Source organism: Chiloscyllium plagiosum, unplaced genomic scaffold (genome assembly GCF_037043375.1).
Source record: "Chiloscyllium plagiosum isolate Xiang-an unplaced genomic scaffold, Cpla_swu_hap1 HiC_scaffold_20, whole genome shotgun sequence".
Lineage (NCBI taxonomy): Eukaryota > Metazoa > Chordata > Chondrichthyes > Orectolobiformes > Hemiscylliidae > Chiloscyllium > Chiloscyllium plagiosum.
In genome coordinates, this window is record NW_028270158.1 from 10,238,777 (window position 1) to 10,259,211 (window position 20,435).

Here is a 20,435-nt window from a genome sequence, read left to right on the forward strand (position 1 = left end):
TTGATAGCCTAAATGGCCCTTTCTTGTTATAATTTTGGGGCCTCTTTGAACCAGATGGCTTAATGATACATTATTAGTTCATGGTTCAAGATAATTCTCCCATTAATATTGATGGGATGGAGTATTGCAAGCAAAATATCTTTTCTCATAAGTCGCTTCCTTAATGTAGAATGTATGATCTTGAGAAGTTTTACTTTCTTATTAAATTTCATGAATTAGCATTGGATTAGGATAAGATTTTATTTCACTTAAATGTACTGTTGTGTAGCAAGACATGTAGCTGTTCTATTTTCAGTGTTTAAAAACAATTGCTTGTTTTTCTGAGCTGATTAAGCAACTAAACATCAGCTGATTTGGTGTCTCTGTTCTATTTAATGCTCAGTGAACCTATTCAGGAAAGAATTCCAGTAAAGGACATCTGAAGAAGGACTGTATAGCCTGGAGCAAACAACTAATGTATTCTAAAATTATAGATTGCATACTAATTTAATTCTGTTATAATGCATTTATTTTCTCAGGCATGGATGATAAAAATGCAGCTAAACTCAATGAATTAATTCAAGCTGGGTAAGTAACATCTTTAGTATAAAAGGTTACCCAATGCCATCAAAGAATGATTTAATGTAATTGCTCATAACTATCATTAGCATGTCCTTTGACCAAAAATTAGCATTCTTTTCAAGGCTTATGCAAATTTGATATAATAATTTAAGCCTTGAAAAGAATGCTAATTTTTGCTAATCAAATATAAAAGTTTGTTATCAATTGGTTTGAATTTAGAGGTACTTACAGGTACCTCTTAAGACAATGGTTGCATTCTTGTGCAACCCGCATTATAGAAAAATCATGCTTTAGAAACAGCGCGTAAAATGTTGGCAACGTAATTGAATTACAGTCAAAACACGTTTTAAAAGTTCGTGCTTCAGGAACAGAGTCCCCAATTCATCAGTCGCATTGCAGCAAATTTGCATCGATGAAACATGCATTATAGCAGAACGATCTGTCTTTTATACTTATCTATTGGCTGCTTATGATTATGATAGTATGTAGCAGTCTCTAATAACAAAAGTGCAATATGCAAGAATGTCATTAAAATATATTAGAAGAACACTGAATCCTTTAGGTGCGCTCACTGTATATTCATTTTCCTTTGGAGTCATTGATTTTCCAGTCTAACTAATCAGAAAGCCCCATAATATGATGCGTCTTGACTTCACAAAAACATCCTTGACACGATTGCACATCAAAGACAATTATGTAAGTTTAGTATTGTTGATAAATGTTGGAGGTAGGTGAAGAATTCAGTGAAGAAAAGTGCGCAATAGGGTATGGTTATGGAAGTGATATTGTGTTGCACAGATGGATTTCCCTAAGTGTCGATGTAAGATGTTGTTCTCATCTGCCAAAGCAATCTGGCTTCAGAAGCACAAAATACATTAATCAAACTGTTGAGTTGGTTGGGGAACAGGAAAACTTATTGAAGCAACTGAAAAGATAATAAAACCTCGGCAGTATTTGTAAGTGGCCTTTCGAATTGGTGCAGACTATAGCTAGAAGCTGAATTGCTTATATCTGAGGGCAGAGTTCTAAGGAAGTGACGCAGAAGAATGTCTTGAAAACAAGGGGATGAGAAAGAACTTTATAGAAATGAAAAACATCTGAGGTGAACTCAAAAAGGTTCATCCTAAATGTAATCATAATTGCAGGACAAGATGATTATAATGAAAGATTATTAAGTGTGTCTGGGTTGATAACAGAAAACACCTCTTCGTGCAAAATGACTGATACCTGACATAGCCTTACGGGAAATAGGAAAAAACCCTCCCTGCATTCAAGATATTCGGATACATATATTGGCAGTTGTACTTGTGATCGGTACAGATAGCCTCTCCTGTCTTTGTAGCAATATGTTATGCTGTAGTCTTCACTAAGATTTTGTAATCTGACTGATCAAGCAGTTTTGAAGACTTTCTATTGTATGATTTATCCAACTTGGAATCATAAGAGCATGTGGAAAAGGCTCTCTACCATATTGATTTCAGGAAGGTAGCTAGATCTTTAGAGCAATTCCAAAATATAGATATTTCATAATTTAAGTGAAAGCTGAGGTTATTGGTCTTGTCTTTCTCTGCATTAAAGCCATTATGATTTTTCTGATTCAGTGCCACCACAGTGCGATACAAAGGTCGCAATTTACGAATAAAGACTCCAATGTGCCGGGCGTTGAAGAAAATCTGTGATCCTGAGGGTAAGTTCTATAAGGTGATGTTAAAAATCAGATGAAATTAAATTCATCAAATGTTAAGAAGGTATTAGTAATAGTAAGTGGAAAGTGAAAAATTTGTCTTTGCATCTAGGGGCATACTGTTGGAACAAAAAAATGTTCAAATCTGATGAAGGGCTGCTGGGACTCCGTGCTGCCGCCAAACCCCTCCATCCCCCCACGTCCCTGTTGTTCAATTCTCACACCGGCTGAGGTCACTATGAAGGACGCTGCTTCTCAACCTCTCCTGTTGTGTGAGGCATGGTGACCTTCAGTTTAAACCATGACCAGTCAATCCTTCCTAATGACAGAGCAGCCCTGTGCTCTGGTAGAACTTTGATGCCTTTTACCTGTTGTCACGTTTTTGTTACACCTCGCTTATGCATCTGCCCCATCTCTTCTTTGTTTCTCTCTCTTTTACTACTTTCCCTTTCGACAATAGGTAATGAATAGTTTGAGGACAAATCAAATTAACAAGACTGCTGTCAAATTTTGAGGTGGGGTTGCAAGGAAAATACAGCCCTTTCCTTTTGTAGCCCAGTCACTCATGCTGTCCTCAACCCTTTTATCCATTTACTGCTCTTACAGCACAGGGCATTGGTTAGGCCAATGTTGGAATATTGCATGCAGTTCTGGTCTCCTTCCTATCGGAAGGATGTTGTGAAACTTGAAAGGGTTCAGAAAAGATTTACAAGGATGTTGCCAGGATTGGAGGATTTCAGCTATAGGGAGAGATTGAATAGGTCAGGGCTGTTTTCCCTGGAGCATCAGAGACTGTACTTATAGTGGTTTATAAAATTATGAGGGGCATAGGTAGGATAAATAAGCAATTTCTTTTCCCTGGGGTGGGTGAGTCGAGAACTAGAGGGCATAGGTTTAGGGTGAGAGGGGAAAGATATAAAAGAGACCTAAGAGGCAACTTTTTCACTCAGAGGGTGGTGTGTGTATGGAATGAGCTGCCAGAGGAAGTGCAGGAGGCTAGTACGATTGCAACATTTAAAAGGCATTTGGATGTGTATATGAACAAGAAGGGTTTGGCGGGATATGGGCCAGGTGCTGGCAGGTGGGACTAGATTGGTTTGGGATATCTGGTCGGCATGGATGAGTTGGACCAAGGAGTCTGTTTCTGTGCTGTACATCTCTATGACTCTGACTGTATTAACCTACTGGCTCCCATCAACACATTTACGTCTTCCCCACCAAGCCTCCTGCTTAACCTTTGTATCTTCCCTTTTTGTTTTTTTTTGTCACTCTACTTGCTTTTGCCCCCCCATAATGCACCTTCTACCATCAACTCTCTTTCTGGGTGAATAGCAAGAAAACAAATAACCCCTTTGTTTCCTCCTGTTATCTCTTCGTTTTGTACCCATCTTCCCGAAATTGTCTTTTGACTGTCTTTTTTAAAAATTATTTTTAGGAATTAGCGATGAAGAAGACCAGAAACCTGTTAGACTTCCTCTGAAAGTGCTACTTGAACTTCTGCCACGCAGTAACTACACTTGGGCAAGAGTTCAGAGCTTGGCACAGAATCCTCGACTAAGGTAGATGTTCAGTTTCTAATTTGTTTACATCTGATAGATTCATTCCATTATTTTGCTAATGATCAGATAGAGAGTTTAATTTGTTGTGCTGTTACATTTTTATATTATAACTAGAATGCCTCCTGAAATGTTTTTATAAGTAAATATGGTTCTGAGTAAGGCTTTGTATTTACCTCTAGCATTAGCAAATGTAACAATTATAGAACATAGAACATAGAAGAATACAGCGCAGTACAGGCCCTTTGGCCCTCGATGTTGCGCCGATCCAAGCCCACCTAACCTACACTAGCCCACTATCCTCCATATGCCTATCTAATGCCCGCTTAAATGCCCATAAAGAGGGAGAGTCCACCACTGCTACTGGCAGGGCATTCCATGAACTCACGACTCGCTGAGTAAAGAACCTACCCCTAACATCTGTCCTATACCTACCACCCCTTAATTTAAAGCTATGCCCCCTCGTAATAGCTGACTCCATACATGGAAAAAGGTTCTCACGGTCAACCCTATCTAAACCCCTAATCATCTTGTACACCTCTATCAAACCACCCCTAAACCTTCTTTTCTCCAATGAAAACAACCCCAAGTGCCTCAGCCTTTCCTCATACGATCTTCCTACCATACCAGGCAACATCCTGATAAATCTCCTCTGCACCCGTTCCAGTGCCTCCACATCCTTCCTATAGTATGGCGACCAAAACTGCACACAATACTCCAGATGCGGCCGCACCAGAGTCTTATACAATTGGTTGGCAATTGATTTTTGACTATTGCTTAATGCCAATTTTCAATAAGTTACATGAGACAAAATGTACTTAATGGTGATTTATACTGAAAGCAGTTTACACATGATTCCTTATAAAAGTAACTATTTTACTGTCAAAGGGGAAACTAAAACCATGGAACATCTTTGATGCAAGTCAGCCAAAATGAAGCAGCAATCACCCTAAAGTACAAACATGTAAACTTTATTTTGCTTGTACTTCTCTTCTATCTCTATTAATAAATTGGGCAAGCCTCCACTTGTCAGCCAGTTGATCTGCTTTGGAAAGCTCAACCCTCAATTCCATGACTGTTAAGGCAGATCCAGAGCTCTCCATGCGTAGTAGTAGTTAGGGAAGTTTTACTGCAGTTGTACAAGGTGCTGTGAGATCACATCTGGAGTATTGTGAGCAATTTTGATCACATTATTTAAGGAAAGATATAACTTCATTGGAGCAGTTCAGAGAAGGTTCAGTAAGATAGTCCCTCCATACCAACAAGTACTTGATTCACTGGTTTAAAAGAATGAGAGTGATCTTATTGACATACAAGGGGCTTGACAGGATAAATGCTGAGAGGAAATTTGTTCTCATTGGAGAGTTCAGAACTAGAGGGCCTAGTCTCAGAATAAATTCAAGACTGAGATCAGGAGGAATTTCTTCTCAGAGCTGAGAATCTTTGGAACTCATTGTTATAGAGAGCTGTGGGGACAGAGCCCTTGTAAACATTTAAGGGTGAGAGCGAGAGATCTCTGTGGGGGAAATCAGTGGGGGAAATCAAGGGTTATGGGACAACTCAGGAAAGTAGATATAGGAATGTTGGATCAGCCATGATCCTATTGATTGGTGGAATAGGCTTGGGGCCAAATGTCCTACACCTGTTTCTACCTCATGATTTTGCAGTCTTATTGTAAACTCATATCTATCTAGTTTATCAAACAAAGTGTTGGGAGTTTGTAATTTCATATCCAATGAACTAAAATGATTCTGGATTTCTCTGCTAGGAGGTAGCTGCTGAATAACAGCATGTCGTGTTTTCAGTCCTTTATTTCAGCAATGTGTAATTTGCAATGTGATACCTTTTATGAGCAAATCATTGTTTGATGGACAAAGTTTTTACTTCCTTGCAGGATGATGGTGGAGCTGCACCGCAAAGTTTCTAGTCTCATTGAATTCCTGAAACATAAGTGGGCTTTACAAGAATTCAGAATTGTATCCTTTTTTTCAACTAATAACAGCAAGAAATCCTGTATTAAAAATAAAACATGTTTGTGGAATTCAAAATGTCTGACAGCATCTGTGGAAAGAGAGACAACTGGCGCCAAACCTGCTGAGTTTCTCTCGCACTTTCTGTTTTTATTTCAGATCTCCTATGACTGCAGTATTTGCCTTCCATGAGAAAAATACGTAGGCTGATCCATCAGTGAATACCAACCAGATGGACAGTCAGCAAAACAATCACGGTGCCTTTCTAATTCTTCTGTAAGAGTTCTAAGCTGTTGTAAATGTTAGACCTCATTGCATCTCGTTACCAAACTGGAGGTGCTTAACCAGTGCTCTTATCAGCTTTCTGATTCTGGCGCAAGGAGAACCCTGTAGAGCTAACGTTTAAATTGGTGAGGTAGCAGGAAATCTCCTGGTCACCACCCATTTCAAGATCACCTTCCACTCCCTTTCCGACATGTCCATCCTCGGCCTTGGATATCACCTCTCCCCTTTCTTGAGTAGGTGGAAAGATTTTTCTGTGGATAGAAGAGACCCTTGCATTCATCTTTAGATATCCTATCATCACTGTTTTCGTCTCTAGGAATTACTGTTTAGGCCACTTTACATCTGGTGTCAACTCTGATAATTTGTGTAAAAACTGTGCCTGGGCCTTAAGTACATCATTGGATGTGATCTACAAGACTTAACGAGAAATCCACCTGTTTCCAGGATTGGCTACGGGAATGGGTTCTAGAAATTCAGCACTATAATATTCAGAGCATTGCCATTCCTATGCCGCAGAGTGGAGTGGTGAAACTCAGCTCCATGTGTGATACAAATATACTTTTCCTCTTTTATCCCTGTACTTTTTTACAAGTTTGTCTCCGTTTTATCTTGCACTCATGCATGACTTGTGCTGTTCTTCTGATGAGGGCAACTGGAAACCTTTGCCCATGTCACAAAATATGTCTTAATGCATGATTCTGTGAGGCATGTAATACATTTTAAAGACACTCTATTTGTCAATAACTTACCTTTTTAAAAAAAACTGTATAGAATAATTACTGTGACTCAATACAAATAAATGTATCTTGTAAATATCTTAAAATATTATTATTCGTGGGGAATCCCATGCTTGTGCCTGGTAACTGGTCCCTTCTTTGGTTGTATTGACTACATTTCTAAACTTTACCATGTTTAGTCATCAGTTACCTGTTAACATTTCATATTTTACCTCTCTAGGTTTGACCAGACTAAACACAAAGTATATTAAACCCATATGCTGTAGTTTGATTTTTGTATTAAATACTGATCGTAACTCAGTTGTCCTACTCTTAGGACATAGAACATTACAGTGCAGTACAGGGCCTTCGATGTTGTGCCAACCTGTGAATCTGAAGCCCATCTACCTACACTATTCCATTCTCGTCCATATGCCTATCCAATGACCACTTAAATGCCTTAGAGATGGCAAGTCTACTACTGTTGCAGGCAGTGCGTTCCACACCCCTGCTATTCTGAGTAAAGAAACTACTTCTAAAATCTGTCCTATATCTATCACCCCTCAATTTAAAGCAATGTCCCCTCATGTTAGCCATCACCATCCGAGGAAAAAAAGCTCTCACTGTCCACCCTTTCTAACCCTCTGATTATCTTATGTCTCAATTAAGTCACTTCTCAACCATCTTCTCTCTAATGAGAACAGCTATCTAAGATGGAAGGTTGGAGGCTCAAGGCCCAGTTTGCGTCTGTAACCTAGACTGATACTCACTCTAGTGTAGTAGCAGAAAATGTTGTAATAGAGGAAGTGTCAAAAGCTGTTGTCATTGTCTGCAATCTGAGATGGATGCAGAAGACTTTGTGCTATGAAAAAGAAACAGGGAACTTTTCCTTGAATTTTGGCCAATAAATTATGCTTCAGCCACCATTGCCAAAACAGATTATTTGGCAGTTTATCTCATAATTGTTGGGGGGAACATTTGTACAAAATTGGCTGTGCGTTTTCCTACATTACAGTAGTGAATGCACTTCAAAAGTAGTTTGTTGGCTGTAATTAACTGCTACATCCTGAAGTAATGAAATGTGCATTGACTTCTTTTTCCCCTTTCGTTTTGCTACTAATTGCAATACCAGTCAAACTGAGCTGACCAGGCAAAAAACATTTAAGTCCATTTTAATTAATCTAAACAGCATTCTGGTAATGTCTCGTTTGTTGCTTCACCTTAACCTTGACCTTAGCGCAAATCATTAGAAGAACGCCAGCAGGACTCTGGAGATAATGAATCGAGGGGTGTGGGACTTGATGAAAAGACAGAACTCCATCTGTATCCTGCAGAGAACTGTACATTGACTGCATTACCTGGAGTGGCAAAGGTGGTTCATTCAAAAGCTTGTTGTACAGTGCACTGGCAGGAAACTGGGAGATGCAGACAGACTGTAAAAGACACTCATTTGCACCCACCAGCACAGACTCTAGCTAAAGCCTCTGTCACCAAGGATGTGATGGTTCCTGTCAACCAAGGTGCACAGGGCACAATGAAAGGACCTGTTAAGCAAATGCGGGCCACAATAGAGGGGCGAAATGGTAACAAAATGTCTGGGTTGTTGACTGGAGAAGGAACACAAAACACTGAAGATGAACTGCCGCCTTCAGAAGGTATATCTGCTGAAGAGGCAGCTGTGCAGCAAGACAGTCCAAAACCAGAGGATTTTGATGTGGGACAGCAAGAGTTGGGAGAAAATGGAGAAAGTCTGTTTCATTCACCTAAACCTAATTCAGAGGTTTCTACTGAAGAATGCAACGGTAATGAAGCGACTGTTATGGAGTCCTCAGAAGTAACTACCACTGCTGAGCTCTGTGTATGTGGGGGGATTATGAGCACTGATGAAATATCCCTCTTGGACCCAGTTCCTCGTTACATGAAATCTTGTCAGAACTTAGTAGTTCCAGAGAGGTGTACGTGTAAGGCCAAATCCTCTGAAAAAGATGTTACTGCTTCACACATAAATGGATTTTCTGGTGATCCCAGTGCTGTGCATTTGGAAAACGTAGAAATGATGGAACTGAACAATGAGAAACTTGCCATTTCAGGGTCGCAGTTGGCCAATGATACCACTTTAAAGTCACCTAGTTTGACTACACTAGATGATGGTGATAATAGGACAATACCTTCTAATTGCACTCGTGAACAGCCAGTGTCATGCACCCAAGAGGTGTCTGAGACCGACTGCCTGATGAGGCAGGCCTCAATAATTACTGTGCCCTCTCAGGGACAACCCAGTAGTGCCAGCATTGTTCCAAAGCCACTGAAAGAGGATAGTACCCATTTGGCCCAGCAGGTGCAGGAGGATGGCTGGAGTCCGAGTACCTCTGAGAATTTGACATTGGCTGAATTGTACCTCATGCTGGGGAAACCCAACAAATTGCAGCTTGAGTATGACTGGGTGCAGACCTCACGGAACAATTCAGAGGAGACTGAGAGGACTAGGGGTACAAGTCAGAGGTTGCTGAAATGCTTGCTGCAGATTATCTCCACTGAAGTGAATCCTAAACCTGTGAGTATAATGATTCATTCGGTGGGAATCACCAAAGATGGTTTCTGTTAAAACTAATTAAATGTTATTTTAAAGGCAGACCGAGAATAAAGCAACATTTAATACATCTGTACATTATTTTGATTTTTAATTTAAAAAAAATACCTAAAACTGAAAGTTGTAAGACGATAACTGATAAGTTCCTATCTACAGACAAGTTGCATTTTACATTTACTTTGAAGCTTTAAAGATTAGTTTCTAAAATATTAACATTTACCAAACAACACAAGAAATCTGCTGTCACTGCATTCCAGGTGGCGCATGCTAACGCAAAGCACTGGGAAGGCTTAAACTGGAGGCAGCTCTTATTGCCATACTGCTGTTCATGATCACTTATGTCCAAGTGTTTAGCAACTCCATTGTATCATTTCCTTGAAGCCCTTCCTTTTCAGGTTAAAACTCATTTCGGAACTGTAGAATAAAACCAAAGGAAATAATTTGTTGGATCTACACGTGGTAATATAATATTGTATCCACAGTAGATAACTTATTCTTGAAATGAATAATACCAATGACTTAATTGTAGCTGATGGCATTTTTCTTGTGAAAATATTTTCCCAGGTTATCTCCAGCTTTGTAAATACAGTCAGATATTTCCCAAGTATACAGGGAAATATGCAAAACTAATTGGTGTTTCAGTAGAATTTCTTCAAGTCTCTCAACAGTTAATTTTTGATTCATAAGACATCTTAACCCAAGTTTAGTATGATCAGGTCACTGCTTGATAAGTCAGAGCAGAAATTGTGGGGCTTCTGTGCCAGAGTATAGATAAATTTTCAAAAGGAGTGACATCTTATGCAAAAGTTGGTGCAAGAAATGTTAATTCTGGTGAGAGTGTCGGGAACATTGATGCTCTTCCTAGTGAATCTGTTTCTTCCTTGTGCAACAAGATGCTAGGAGTCTGAGAGAATGCAAATGCCATTTTCAATGCAGACAGCAGGCAAAGTCCATATCTCAGCAGTCCTTAGAAAATTAGGATTAGCCTGCACGTAGAATTAAATAAAGGATTCTTCAGGTCACTAGAATGAAGAAATAAGCACTTTATATCGGCATTATTTTGAAATTTGTGTGTTTTTTGTTTAGGGGTTTAAGTTTGCATTTTTCTCTGATTTTGTTCTCTTCTGAAAAGAACCTTGCCATTTGTTAGGATCTGACATAGTCGCCGTCATTTAAAAATAATAAGCAGTTAGGATTAACTGCATTTTAATTATGGAAGAGAATTCAAAAGAATAGCATATGTTGTTACATTCCCCCTTGCTAAAATTTAAGCCATTAGACCCTAGACTTGAAAGTAATGGATGTTAGTTACTGTAGCAATAACTAACAACATTGATTTTCTATAATGTTGTAAACAAATATGTGTCAAAGATAGTTTGTAAAAGTCTGTGTGAAACTCCTAGCATGTTAGAATATGGAGCAGGGGCAAACATTGTTCAGTGAAAGCATTCCAGTGGATTGGACCAATCATGCTACCCCACTGATACCTTGTTAAAAAGTAGAGATTTGGAGATCAGGGGAATGCATAGAAGATTTCGATGCTACTGTCTCATGCAGCTCTTTTATAATGTATAGAATCCAGAATCTAGCTCTGTGGCGACATCTCCAATGAAGTTAAGCCAAGATGATCAGATGCACACTCCACCAGGAAAGGTGATCACTCTTGCACGTAGCCCTGGCTGTGTTCGAAATGCTGCAGCAGTTCGATGTAACAAAACAGTTACTCCCACTGCTACTTCAGGTTAGTGACTGACCGATGAGTCCAAGGAATGGTGATTTATCTGAACCCTAAGCGTATACAATGATGTGCTACTATGTAAAATCTTTGCTATTATCTGTTCCGCTCAGCATAGGTTTGTTTTCCTTAAATATAGTCATATTGTGTTGTGTAACTATTCATTCGAAGACCTGCAGAGATCAAAGATAATTACTTTTATTGGTGCCAACTCTTTTTCTGCTATACTTGGTAGCTTTTGAACTGCATAGACTTTATTGAACAACAAATTTTTATCTCCTCTTGACCTCACTCTGGTTATGATGACTGGGTTGGTGTTGGCGCAATTTGCCTACTCATGTGTCAATTGACTGAGAGGATGTATTGCTAAGTTTTGTGTGCCTTTGTTACTAGTGAATGAATTCCATACGTAAATTCTATCCACTGAGTTGCTCAGAAATACAACAATTACTGAAATTCAAAATACTGAAAACGTCTTTATTTAAAAATACTACATCATTGTCTTTCCAGCATGTAAGCAAACTTTCCAGCATGACGTTTTGATGTGATGAAACTGTCAAGTGGAAGATTTTTGTTTCCAGAGTTATATAGATTCGAAAACCTGTGAAGTGTATATTGGAAAAAAGGATGTGATAATGGAGGTTATTAACAATTCATGAAAGCTTTCACCTACTACATCTTGTCTTGAGTCATGTACTATTAAATTGAAACAAAGATAACCAAAAACAACATCTTTATAATTGAATATAGTGGTAATGGCAAATCATCAGTGTCATTTATCACAAATATACTGGACACATTTGGCAAAATATTTTGAACACAGAACAGTACAGCACAGGAACAAGCATTTCAGCCCACTGTATCTATGTTGACCATGATACCATCCAAAACTAATCCCATCTGTAGAATGTGCTGAACAACTTAGTACAGTTTCTTTAGCAACACCTCCTAAACATGCAGTCTTGATCTAAAAGGACAAGAGCAGCAGGCACGTGAAAACGCTATCAGCACCAAGCTCCTTTTGAAGCCCCACAGCATTTTGACTTGGACTTGCATCAGCATTGTCAGACCACCTTGGTCTTGTACCACACTGGATCAAGAAGGCAGCCAACTAGTGCTGCCTTTTCAAAGGAAACCAAAAGAAAGCAATATATGGATAGGCACCTAATCTTAGCCTTGCTAATAATGAGTGAGCTTTCTCATTTGTGAGCTTGAAGCAATTTTTCAGTTTTAAAGTGCATGTCTGATAAAAATAAAGTTGCATGCAGAATGATATTGACATTTTAATCTCCATGGTGTTCATCCCTAAATTTTCTGATCACCACCATTGTAAGTTTATCTTCTGAAAATTGAATATTTTGTAGGGCTGGGACACTCTCATTTCTGAGGAGATCCTTGCTTTGTATTCACTCCTTGCTCTTTTGTATTTCTGTCAAGATCTTTTAGAGCAATCTGGCTACCGTTTAACAGACTTGATAGTTATTAAAGTTGTCACAAAGAATGTTTTGATGTCTCTGATTTTAGCCAATAAGTTTCAGAAATACTCTTGCATGTAGGTTGCAAGTTCGTTCCCCAATCTGTGTAATAGTTGAATTTAATGGCAGTAAGTTACAGTTGACCTCCACATCTCTGGATCATGGAAGGGAAAACGGACTGAAATTCAGTTCCTCAGCTGTTATTTAGAATAAAATTTTAAGCATTGTGTTGTTCTGATAATGTTGGTAGTTTTGCCACAATTGCCGATCAAAATTTAGTGAATGTTATGACATTGCTATAAATAGTGATTAATCAAATTACAGTAGTTCCTCCCTTACCCGCTGGATGAAAATGAAATGTACATTCCAATATGTACCATGGAAGCCTGAAACCGCAGAGAGGAGCGAACCCATCCATTTGAATTGAAAATTAACCTTCCCGGCAGTCCCCGGTACCTGGTTCCGGGAGGTTCCCTATAATATGTTCTGGCTGTGGTAAACCGCGGGTAACTGAAACCGCAGAAAACGATTCTGCGGATATGGGCATCACCCTGTATTTTGTCCATCAATTCCTGATCCTAACAGAAATGCTCCAACCTCCAGCCACTGACTTTAAGCATTCTTTAAAAGTAATAAAATGTAAACCTTGTCCAAAGACAATGAACATTGCTCAATTCCTGACTTTTCACAGCCATCGTTATTGGCTTAGAGCCATCATACAGAAGCATATTCAAAAAAAGAAAGAAATTGGACATCATCAGAAAGAAAGTTATTAGTCCAAAAGTTTGGGTTAAAGCAGTGCCTTAAAAGAAAGAGGGAGTACATGAGATGAGAGTGGGGCTGGCAGTGCTTAAATGTCAGACCAAGGAAATCCAAGTGATTCATGAATTGGCTGCCAGTGTATTGTGAATGAAGAAATACAGTAAATGTCAGAGTCAGATGCACAAAGTTTGGATGAAGAACTGGAGGTTATGGGGCTGGAGGAGGTTATAGAGATAAGCCATGAAGTGGTTAAATTATCAGAATTTTAAATTGAGGGTGCTGGGAGCCAAATTAGGTCAACAGTTGTACTTCTGGTCCCCTGGGCCAGATGGGATTTATCCTAGGATTTTCTGGAAGCCAGGTAGGAGATTGCAGAACCTTTGGCTTTGATCTTTATGTTGTCATTGTCTACAAAAATAGTGCCAGAAGACTGGAGGATAGCAAATGTTGTCCCCTTGTTCAAGAAGGGGAGTAGAGGCAACCTTGGTAATTATAGACCAGTGAGCCTTACTTCGGTTGTGGGTAAAGTGTTGGAAAGGATCATAAGAGAGAGGATTTATAATCATCTAGAAAGGAATAATTTGATTAAGGATAGTCAACACTTTGTGAAGGGTAGGTCAAGCCTCACAAACCTTATTGAGTTCTTTGAGAAGGTGACCAAACAAGAGGATGAGGGTAAAACGGGTTGATGTATATGGATTTCAGTAAGGCGTTTGATGAGGTTCCCCATGGTACACTATTGCAGAGAATTTGGAGGTATGGGATTGAGGGTGATTTGGCAGTTTGGATCAGAAATTGGCTAGCTGAAAGAATATAGAGGGTAGTAGTTGATGGGAAATGTTCATCTTGGAGTTCAGTTACTAGTGGCGTCCGCAAGGATCTGTTTCGGACCACTGCTGTTTGTAGTTTTTATAAATGATCTGGACGAGGGCATAGAAGGCTAGGTTAAGAAATTTGCAGATGACACTGAGGTCAGTGGAGTTGTGGATAGTGCCAAAGGATGATGTAGGTTACAGAGGGGCATAGATAAGGTGCAGTCCTGGGCTGAGAGGTGGCAAATGGAGTTCAATGTGGAAAAGTGAGATGATTCATTTCAGAAGGAGTAACAGGAGTACAGAGTAGTGCAGATGAACAGAGCGATCTCAGTGTCCATGTACGTTGATCCCTGAAAGTTGCCACCCAGGTCGATAGGGCTGTTAAGAAAGTGTACGGTGTGTTAGGTTTATTAGTAGAGGGATTGAGTTTCAGAGCCATGAAGTCATGCTGCAGCTGTACAAAACTCTGGTGCGGCTGCACTTGGAGTATTGCGTACAGTTCTGGTCACCGCATTATACGAAGGATGTGAAAGCTTTGGAAAGGGTTCAGAGGAGATGTACTAGGATGTTGCCTGGTATGGAGTGTAGGTCTCATGAGGAAAGTTTGAGGGACTTGAGGCTGTTTCGTTAGAGAGAAGGTTGAGAGGTGACTTAATTGAGATGTATAAGATGATCAGAGGATTGGATAGGATGGGCAGTGACAGCCTTTTTCCTTGGATGGTGATGGCTAGCATGAGGGGGTATAGCTTTAATTTGAGGGATCATAGATACAGGACAGGTTTCAGAGGTAATTTCTTTACTCAGTAGTAAGGGCATGGAACGCTCTGCCTGTAACAGTAGTAAACTTGCCAACCGTACAGTGCAGCACAGGCCCTTCGGCTCTCGTGTTGCGCCAACCTGTGAGACCAATAGTGTTGTTGAGATGGGCTTCAGATTGGTTTCACAGGTTGGAGCAACATCGAGAGCACTGTAATGTTCAATGTTCTCTGTTTTGTTCCCTGATGCAGATACTGATTACTGAGTCCTTGCATTGTAAAGTTTTATCGATCTCCCTTCACATGATTTCAGATCAAGATAATCTGAAAGTACCTGTTCTGATGTAAAATTATCATGATCTGAAATGTTAACTGCTTTTCTCTCCAGATACTGCCCAAATTGCTGGGTGTTTCCAGCATTTGATCTTTTCTTTACAACATGCTAACTGCATTACGAATGCTGAAAGCACACAGCTTGAAGAGGAAAGTGTATACTTGGATGTCAAATGAGAACTAAAATGTTTGCACATATTAAATATTTTTAATCATTTAATTATTTTCAGGAATGCGTAATGTACAGAAGACGTTGGTGGTGCCATGTTCATCTGGTAGCTCAGGAAGTTCAAGTAATGATGCAGATAGTGGGGTTTTTGCTGTTCCTACAATTTTACCGCCCAACAGTAGGCATAACAAAATATATTCGCCCAGCAAAGAGACTGACTTGACCTTCAGGCAGCGATTGGATTCTTTCAGTGTGAGTTGAAACTTCTTCTGTAAATGTGACACGAGAAGAGAACATGTGCACTTTTTACTGTGGTTGATAATAATAGCGCTGTGCGTTAATACATGGGATGCAATCATTTGCCAGTTTGACTGAGTCAAAATCTTTGAATTCCCTCCCTAACAACTGTATTCCTTTTTCTACACCCATGGAGTGTAGTGGTTAAAGTAGGTGGCTCACCACTAACTTCTCAAGGGCAATCAGGTAGTGGATTGACAAAAAATGCTGCCTTTACAAGCAATTCACATATGCCAACACAGCTAAAATGAAAGCATATAATTCTGCTGATTACTACTGCACTCTCAAATCCGTAGCGATTACCAGAGACCTAGGTTAATGCTGTAAAGACATCAGTTAAATTTAAATTTAATTATTAAATCTGGAATGTAAAGCAAGTCATTGATAGTTGTAAAGCCCATATGGTTCACTGAAGTCCTTGTCTGGTCTGGCCTACATGCGAATCCAGAAAATGCAAAACAAAATGTAACTCACGGCAGAAAAATCCTAACTTAAGCTTCAGCTGTTATAAAATAACCCGAATACTAATTTATGAAAAACCACCTTGACGTTGATAAGAGGTTAATAAGCAGGTGTAATAAATAATTAGGAAAGCTAATAGAATGTTACTTCATATTGCAAGGGGAATTGAATATGTGAATTGGGAGGTTATGTTTCTGTAATACAGGACATTGATCAGGCCATATCTGGAGTACTGTGTATAATATTGGCTTCCTTATTGAAGGAAGAATGTAAATGCGTTGACGTAATTCAGAGAATACCTGTAATGGGTGGGTTGGCTTAAGAGGAAATGTTGGATAGGTTAGGCTGGTGTTTAGAAGACCAGAAGGTGACATGATTGAAATATGTGAGATCCTAAGTGGCCTTTATGTGGAATAAATATTTCTTTTGTGGTAGAATCTTGAACTAGAGGTCGTGGTTTAAATGCAAGGGGTCAGTCATTTAACACAGATGAGGACAAGCCTTTTTTTTTCTCAAGGGAGTCCTTGGAACTCTCTTACTGGAGGTGTTGGAAGCAAAGTCTTTTGAATGTTTGTAACATAGAGCTAGGTAGGTAGATTCTTAATGAGCAAAGGAGCGAAAGGTTATCAGGTGTGAACAGGAGTGTGGAGTACTCCTATCCGCCCTAGTCTCATTGAATGATTTGAACGGCTGAGTGGCCTGCTTCTCTCCTTGTTTGTATGCATACGTTCATTATTGTAAACAGTATCAAATGAGAATAACAAGGCTGTGATTTTCTTTTCGAGGCAGTGCAGTACACCAAACTACTTTCATTTTGAGTCAGTGTACAGTAATTTCAACCTAAAGGATAGCTGTTTGACATATGAAATTCTTTGTCCAACTTTGTCCATGACTTGGAAAAATGTTTCTTCTCTTTAATTCCTCATCAAAAAGCAAGATTGGATCTGGTGAAGAAATATCCAGAGTAGTTGATAAGAATTTACTATTCATTACCCTTCTCAAAAACTTTAGACACTACTTCTAATAGATTGCACCTGCCCTCAATTCTGTACAATTGAAATAATTTCACCATATATTTTGTAAATGTGTGGATTGCAAATGGTTTGCATTTGTCTGTATGTTTTCTTGATGCAATTTGTGCATGAATGGTGAGGTCAATGCTAGAAATAAATCCTCCTTCATAGGATATTTATCTTAATTTTGCTGGGTGATAAGCTACAGTTAGAAACAAACTGTAGTTAATTCTTTAGGGACGTGAATATTTTCACCGAACTGGTCATTTATCTCGTTGCTATCGCTATGGTATTCTTTCCTATGCAAACTGGAATTTGGCACGCTTAACCTACATAATTACAGTGAATAAATTTCCACTGTAGGTCATTGCTTATAAAATGTTTCGACACACCTTGAACAGAAGGTACTGTATTATTAAATGTTATTTTCTCTATCATAATGTCAATCTCTCAAGGTTGCCCAAATACCAAAGGCCAGAATTCATTCCTGTATCAACTATTGCTTGTAGAATTAACTGTAAAACTGATTTAAGAGTTGAATGAGTTTAAATTTTCACAAACCCAGCTCCAACAATAGCCCACATTGCCTTGAGCTAGTTTTCAAACTAGCTCAAGAAAACCTTAACTAGATGATTTATTAGTGATTGTGGTGCCCATCAGTAGGCCTATGAACCTGGCTCTCTGATCACATCTGTTGCTATTTCAGAGGCCACCAGACATTTACTTACCCAAACAAAGGAAGTTACGAAATAATCGCCCACGCAAGCCGCTAGTGGTTCAGGTAAATGTTATTTAAATGTGTTTGTGAGCTAAACGTTTGAGCTCTTATGTTCTTTACAGCACAAATGTGTTTGTTGAATTTGGAATATTGTTCAATGTTGTATCCAACTTGATTTATGTATTCTGTGCAAATGTGTATTGCTTCCATTTTATTTTACATGTTATGGCAATAAATCCACAAATTTGTATTTCTAGCTGTTATAAATAGGGACCTAGAGTAAAAGTCTGTACTTGTGTCACGTCAAATGTTTTGTCATCTTGATTTAGCTAGTAGCATGCTTGCTTCAGGGTCAAATAGATTGTTTGTTTGTTGAATTGTCAAATACGATATAGAAGGAGAGCTGTCTACCAGTGTGCTGGCCTACTTGGAACCAACTCTACCAAATTAGTGGCTCATTTCATTACCTTGCATTGAAAATGAGTGCTGTGTAACAGCTGCTGCGATAACTACCCTCACTGTCCAACTGGGGAAGGCAAGTGGACTGTTGATCTTTATTTCAAAGAGAATGTGGTATTAAAATAGGAAGGTCTTGTAAAACTATTCAAGGCACTAGTTATTAATGTAAACAGTTTTGGCCTCCTCATCTAAAGGGAAGTGGCTTTGGAGATGATCCAGCGAATGTTCACTAGGTTGATTCTGGATATAGAGGGAGTTTTGTTTAGTGCAGAGCTTGATTTTGTACTCAGTTTAGAAGAATGAGAGGAGCCCTTATTGAAACATACAAGATTCTTAGGGAGCTGGACAGGAAAGATGTGGAGAAGTTGCTTCTTCTTGTGGGAGAATCTAGGACTAGAGGGCATAATCTCAAAGTAAGGGTTGCCTATTTAAAACAGATGAAGAATATTTATGTGGAATGCTTTACTGTAGAAGGCTGTTGAGGGTAGGTCATTAAGTATATTTGAGACTAAGAAACCAAGATTTTTAACCAGAAAAAGAATCAAGAGTTATATGGCTAAGGCAGGGAAACGGGGTTAAGGATTATTAGCTCGGCCATGATTTTGTTGAATGGCAGTGCAGACTCAATAGACTGGCCTACTTCTAATGTCTTATGGTCTTATGATCGAATATTTGTACGGGCGAATAATTTTATTATAAGATGTACAAGAGGATGTTTTGAAATTACATGCTAGATGTAAATTTTAATTAAAATTACTGAGATTGAAGTAGAGATGAAAAAAGACCATCTCCCCTGTTCCTATTTTACTGAGACAGCTCTACATGCATATGCTATCTTAAATGGGTATTGAGAATAAATGGCATATTGGTTCAGTTGTTTGAGTTGTTTATTCTATTGAGTTGTTTTCAATGTCTCAGCAAGGAATTGCAGAATGGAAGAATCTCTCACCTATTTTTGCAGTAGCTTGATGTGCTCTGAGCTGGAGATTGAAGACCAGATTGTCTGCATTTTGGTTACAGTGGGTCTGTGGACAAGGCAGGCAAGTAAGGTTTAAAGAATAATGGGCAATTGGATGAGGACAGGTGAATGGGAGGCAAATTTTGGAAGATCGAGGGGTAATCTGATTGAAGTCTTCAAGGTATCAACAAGAAATGATTGGGTTGGAGATACTAGAATTAGGGGGCATTGTCAAAAAATAATTAGGGCCAGAGCATTTGTGAGAAATGTTAGGAAGCGTTCCTACACACACGCACAGGGTGGTAGATGTTTGCAACTGTCTTGCACAAATTGCAGTTGATGCTAGATCAGTGGTAAATTTTAAATTTACCAGAGGCAGGTATGTGGACTTGGGCACAGATTAGCCATGATCTGAAATGGCAGAATAGGCTTGAGGGCTGAATGATCTACTCCTCTGTTCCATGCTCAGAATTGCATTTATTGGATTTATTTTTCTATTCCTGCCATATTTTGGTATGTTTTACTTGGGCAAACATTGAGCTGTAGAAATGTGAACTGAGATCCCAAACGATGGGGAAGTTTAAAATTCATTTTAGTACACCAGATATTTATTAATTAACATTTATCATCTAGTTGAGAATATTTTAATGTTTTTGTTCTATGCATATTTTAAGAAAGAATAAAATACAGATTTAATATAAATATTAAATACCATTCTATTCAAATTGAAATTTGTGTTCATTTCTTGCTGAGTAAAGCATTCTTCTTTTTCTAATCTTTTTACAGCGAACTCTGTTACCACGGCCAACTGGAAATTCCTCTCAGCATGTTTGTTCCTTTTCCATCTTGTCCAATTCTGCCACAGGTATCTGTAATCACTTGAACAGATCACAGATCAACAGAATAACATAAAAGTAAATGTGGGATGTGTGGCAGGTCAGGCAGCATATGTAGAGAGAAAACCAGAGTCAATAAGCTGGACTGTCATGGCCCCAGGATGCTGCTTTTTGAGAAGTGTTTGAAGGCTTTGGAGGGTGGTGATGTCAACTAGGAAATAGTGGGGAGCCATACAAATGGCATACTGGCACATTCTGGCCACCAGGTACACATTCCCACAGGCAG

General features: G+C 39.0%; 1 protein-coding gene across 3 annotated transcripts in view; it reads left to right on the forward strand.

The window, feature by feature from the left end:
- Positions 1-20,435, forward strand: part of cramp1 (cramped chromatin regulator 1) — a 56,647-nt gene that overhangs the window by 21,265 nt on the left and 14,947 nt on the right. For all 3 annotated transcript variants that reach the window (XM_043712047.2, XM_043712049.2, XM_043712048.2), the window contains exons 6-14: positions 519-567; positions 2,163-2,248; positions 3,681-3,804; positions 5,696-5,777; positions 8,010-9,326; positions 10,938-11,103; positions 15,468-15,658; positions 17,885-17,959; positions 20,100-20,178. In XM_043712047.2, coding sequence (XP_043567982.2) covers positions 519-567; positions 2,163-2,248; positions 3,681-3,804; positions 5,696-5,777; positions 8,010-9,326; positions 10,938-11,103; positions 15,468-15,658; positions 17,885-17,959; positions 20,100-20,178 — 2,169 coding nt within the window. The remainder of the gene's footprint in view (positions 1-518; positions 568-2,162; positions 2,249-3,680; positions 3,805-5,695; positions 5,778-8,009; positions 9,327-10,937; positions 11,104-15,467; positions 15,659-17,884; positions 17,960-20,099; positions 20,179-20,435) is intronic.